The 5,152-nt window shown below is 35.8% G+C and overlaps 1 protein-coding gene across 1 annotated transcript; it reads right to left on the bottom strand.

Annotated features, from left to right (window-relative positions):
- Nucleotides 1-245: 245 nt before the first annotated feature.
- Nucleotides 246-4,722, bottom strand: LOC107432377 (cytochrome P450 734A1). The gene is made up of 5 exons (XM_016043501.4): nt 4,223-4,722; nt 2,781-3,004; nt 2,408-2,652; nt 1,743-2,151; nt 246-1,365 (listed from the first exon to the last, which is right to left on the bottom strand). Exons 1-5 carry the CDS (start codon nt 4,500-4,502, stop codon nt 910-912), a joined length of 1,614 nt encoding a protein of 537 aa, XP_015898987.3. The 5' UTR covers nt 4,503-4,722; the 3' UTR covers nt 246-909.
- Between the last annotated feature and the right edge of the window lie 430 nt (nt 4,723-5,152).

The following is a 5,152-nucleotide window of genomic DNA, read 5'->3' as shown; positions in this document are numbered from 1 at the left end:
ATATATATATATATATTTTTTTTAAGAAAAAAAAAGATAACAAATTTACATATATATATATATATATATTTGATTTGGGATGAAAATTTCGAATTCAAAATTATTATCAACTGTCATTGCAAAGGGTATATATCAAGAATAATGTTTCAATTTTTTACCATAATTGATGACATTTCCATTTCAACATTGATGAAGAGAAAGAAAAACGAAGGAAAGTAACAGAAAAGGAAACAATTGGAGTTTGGTTTTTAAATATCAATTAAAAAATTCATTGAATTTTATATATCGAATAAAGAGAACATGAGTTGTCCAGTGATAAACAAGCAATTAAAAGGGAATTCATTAATGCATAATGGGGATTACAAAACTGTGTAGGTGGGAAAGAAGGAAGGAAGGGATTGATAATCAGAATGTACATATTACATACACCGTGAGACAGACAGAGAGAGAAAGCTACCTAGTTGTTAGCCATTTTCTAAAATCCTACCCCTACATTTAAAAATCACCAAACAAAGCTTACATGCCCAGGCCAAACTCTTCCCCCAACACCCCCGACCCCCCTTACCCCCCCACCCGCCAAAAAAAAAAATAAAAACAAAAAAAAAGTTAAACAAATTAAAAAAAAATAAAAAAATAAAAACCATGAGTTAATATCTTCTGGTAAAAAACCACAGGCATGGGGTGGGTCAGTAATGCCAAAGCTCAGACAATGGAATGCAAATATGCAATCCATTTTTTTTTTTTCCTTGGTCCAAACAAAGCCATTCAAAGGGGGTATTTTGGTCACCTCATATAATATATATATATATATATATATATTTTTTATATATATATATATATGGCAAAATACTATGCTCACTCGCACAACAAAAACCAGTCGTACACCCTTAAAAGGATAGTGATAGATCATCACGACCCTTGATAATGTTCATCAGGGTCATCACTGCGTTGGAAAATGATAGGTGCTCCGTATTGAGGGTAAAGTAGCATCAGGACCGTTGGGGCATGTTGATAGGTGGGGGCCAACCTGAACGAGAACCGCTGAAGTATGATTGCAAGAGCCAACTTGGCTTGCAATACAGCCAGGTTCTGCCCAATGCAGGTTCGGACTCCAAGCCCAAACGGAATGAAAGAAACCGGGTGTTTTGCGGCTCGGGCCACACCTTCAGAGAATCGGGCCGGGTTGAATTCATTCGCATCGTTTCCCCATGTGGCTTGATCATGATGAACGGCTAGGATTGGAATTAAAAGCTCGGTCCCGCGTGGGATCTTGTAGTTCCCTAGTTCCACATCGGTTTTCGCCCTTCTGATTGTGGCAATCGTGGGCGGGTATAACCGCAGTGATTCATTGAGAATCATGGACAGCTGCACCATCAGATCAAAACCTTATTTTAAGAGAAAAAAATAATAATAATAACAGTAATAATAATTTGACCAAATTGCCCTTCAATTGGAAAATGACAAAAGTGTCCAATTGGAGTGGTAGGTTTTTCAAAACTTTTATTTATTTATTTTATTTTCCAAGAGGAACAAGCAAACATAAAGCAAAAGGTGGCAGTTTAGTTTTTCTCAGGAAACAAACAGGGAGAGAGTGGTAAGAGACAAAACATAAAATTTGTCGTAACATGGGGGGAGGTTGTGATGGTGGTGGGCATATGATTGAGATTAGATGGATATAACATATATGAGGGAAGAGAGTGAGGGAGAGGGTTTAGCCTTTTTTTTTTTTTTTTTTTTTTTACCGTCTTAAGCTTTACAACATCATCCTTGGTGGGTATGTCACGTGCTCCACAAACCCTCAGCACCTCGTCACGTGCCTGTACCTGCCAATGAGGGTGCATCGCCAATAGAACCGTAGTCCACGTCAGCAGGTTGGATGTGGTCTGTTTGCCTGCAAAGAAAAAGCTCTTGCACTCTTCCACTATGTCCTTCACTGTGATATTGTTGTTGGTTTCCGATGCCTGAATCATCAACCCCAGCAAATCTTTCGGACTTTTCTCTTCCATTTTGTTGTTGTTGTTTCCTGAAGAAGACGATGATGATGAAGTAGAAGTAGAATTCTCTTTCCTCTTGTCTATCAGCTTTATCAAAGATTTCTTTATTTCCTTGTCGAATTTCCATGAATTTAAGTTTCTCTTCGTTGGTAGAAATCTTAAAAGCCCAAAAAAAATTAAATAAATAAATATTTATGAAAAAAAGCACAATTAAAAGATGGTAATCAACAACACATAGAATTATCGCCCTGATTATACTGCCATCGTCAGTGTCCTAGTACTGATAATATACAGGACACTAACGGCAGTGTTTTATTAGCGATAATAGGATGAAGAGTCACATTCTGGTAATAGGACGGTGACGTCAAGTAAAATCTGGATTGATAGAATAAAATTATATGTTTATATAGTACCTGTAACCAGGGATGAAAACCTTCTGGAATGCATCGGCGGCGAGAACCATTTGTTGAGTTTGGAGCTTGAAAATGGCTTTGCCATCTTCATAGCTGCTACCGAATGCTGCTCGAGTAATCACATCTTCTGTTAGGGTTTGAAACCAGTCTGAGACTTCAATTTCTACCTCGCCAGATTCCGACATTAATGCCGACCACTTCTCCACCATTTCCACCACAGTGCTTCCCATCACCGGTATCAATAACTGAAACCCAAAAAATAATAATAATAATAATAATTAATTAACACCATAAAATCATACTTAATTTATTTAGCTTATAAAATTATCAATGTATGTACGTTACAAATATATATTTTATTTGAGTGACTTACTTTGAGATTCTCCATGTGAAAGGTAGGGGCGATGATTTTCCTATGGTGAGCCCATTTTTCACCTTTGAGGCTTAAAAGTCCATCACCTTCAAGCTGTTTAACCAGTGGATGGGCATCATTCTTTTCGTAGAGTTCGGACTTGGAACTGAAAACTTCTCGAATGAGGTCGGGATCGGCGACGGCGAGACGAACGGTGGGTCCGAACCACACAAGGAATGGTGCACCTGCGCATATATATTATTAATGGAGTTTAAGAAAATGGAAAGGAAAAGCTGAAAAGGTAAGTGAGGAGATTAAGGGAAAAGTTGTAATCTGGAGATGATCAGCGACTTTAATAATGGGAGCGATTAAGGAGGATAAAATGTGTGTGAAATTCTAAAATAGACATAAAAGAGAAAAGAAGCTTTTTACACCAAGTGAGAACTCATACACAACCTCAAGTAGAAAGTATCAAGTTTGCAAAAGAGGAATGAGCAGGAAAAATATGGCAGCCATTAATTCAGAAGCATGGATAGTGTAGACCCTACAAACAGAGAGAGAAGAGAGAGAGAGAGAGAGAGAGAAACAAAAGGAAGTAGGAAGAAGACAACTCAAACTAATAATATTTCCAAACTAAAAAACTTCTAGTTTATGAATATATTTAAGCCCCCAATGAAACAAAGGAAAGAGAGGGCATTGAACATTGCAAAAAGTAGATGTAAGCTTCATTTTCCCAGGAGAGTTTGAAGATCATTAACATTTTTTTCTTAAAATGTTAAAATTTTCAGTTTGAGAGCTTTATTTGTCGTTCACAAAATTTGATTTAAATCAAATTTGAAAATTTGAAAATAGCATTTTACAAGTTAAATACCATGATAGAAAAATAATCATTTAGCGAAATGTTAATCTTTTAGTTGATTTAGTTGAATTTCAAAAACATCTTTAATTTTTTATTTTCCTAGGCAGTGGAGGATGACGGAGAGAAAAACAGAAGAAAATGAAATGGGAATTAAGAGAGAAAGAGTGGAAGGAAAAAAAAACGTAATAGACAAAAAAATAATAATAAATAAATAAAACAAGGTGGTGAAACAGTCCAAAATCTGAACTTCAACATCAGGCATCCAAGCTCAGAAATAAAAGCCTGAAAAAGTCTTAAAAAGAAAGTACCCCAAAAACTCAAAAATGAGCCTTTCAAAAAGCCAAAACTTGATCATAAACCAAGGTAAAGGAACAAACAATCATAGTAGAAGCATACAGAAACTTTAATGATTATAAAGAATATCTCTTACCAAAAACCAAAAAATAAAAATAAAAAAGTAAAAATACAAAATCAACAAGAAGTTAATTAAAAGATCAAGAATTCAAGAAACCCACTTGTTAAAATTTTATTGAGAAAAGAAAAGGAAAGGGAAGGGAAAAAAGAAGAAAAAACAAAACAAAAAAAAAAAAAAAAAAAGGAGTACCATAGATTTTCTTCCAGTGATGGTAGAAAGAGAGAACTCTTGGGAGTATATTGTGAGAGAAAGGCATAGGTTGAGAGGAGGCTTTGAGCATCATTCCCACAACTTCTTTGACATTTCCAATGAAGAAATGGTAAGGTGGACCTCTAATCCCTTGTTTTGAGAAATGGCCTTCAATTTTTCTAGGTCTCCACCACAGGAGCACAAAGACCTTCACTGCCAAAGCAAACACAATCAAACTGATCAGAACTAGCTTGGCCCAGGATAACAATTCCTGTTCCATGTTTTGATATTGATCACCTACAACCAAACACACTCTCTCTCTCTCTCTCTCTTTCTGAGTGAAGAGCAGAGCAGCCTTTCTTTTTGTTTTTGCTTCCTACTTCTTATCTGCTTTGCTTATGTTGGTTTACTTGTTAGTGTCTTTGGCTTTTTAATACTACGAAGACAGAGAGAGAGAGAGAGAGAGAGATGGTTTTTTTTTTTTTTTGGGGGGGGGAGAGAGAGAGGCTAAGAAGCAAGGCCAACGGCGTAGGGGCCGCCATTGGAATTCCAAGGGTCAACGAGTAAGAGTGTGTGGGGGTTTGGAGGATTTTTCAGTCTTTTTAATCCTTGGAAGACGATGTTGCCCCTTGTCTTTTTCTATTAGTATTATTATATCCCCATCTCTGTATATGTGGTCTTGATTTTCAAAAAATCAATTTTTTTTTCCCTTTCTCAATATGCTAAAAATTTAAAAATATTGTAGAATTTTTTTCGAAGAACCAAACTTTTTTCATTTGGTTAAACAATATGACATACAGTGAAGGGACATTCTTAATATAAGAATGTTCCATGTTCGATTAATTTTGTTTTTTTTATATTCTAATTCAGCTATTAATCAACTAATTGCTTTTCCAATAAAGCACTGGTGGTTCTGTTTTCTTCAGTACA

This window comes from Ziziphus jujuba, chromosome 11, assembly GCF_031755915.1.
Source record: "Ziziphus jujuba cultivar Dongzao chromosome 11, ASM3175591v1".
NCBI classification, from domain to species: Eukaryota; Viridiplantae; Streptophyta; class Magnoliopsida; order Rosales; family Rhamnaceae; genus Ziziphus; species Ziziphus jujuba.
This window is presented reverse-complemented; position numbering and strand designations above follow the sequence as displayed.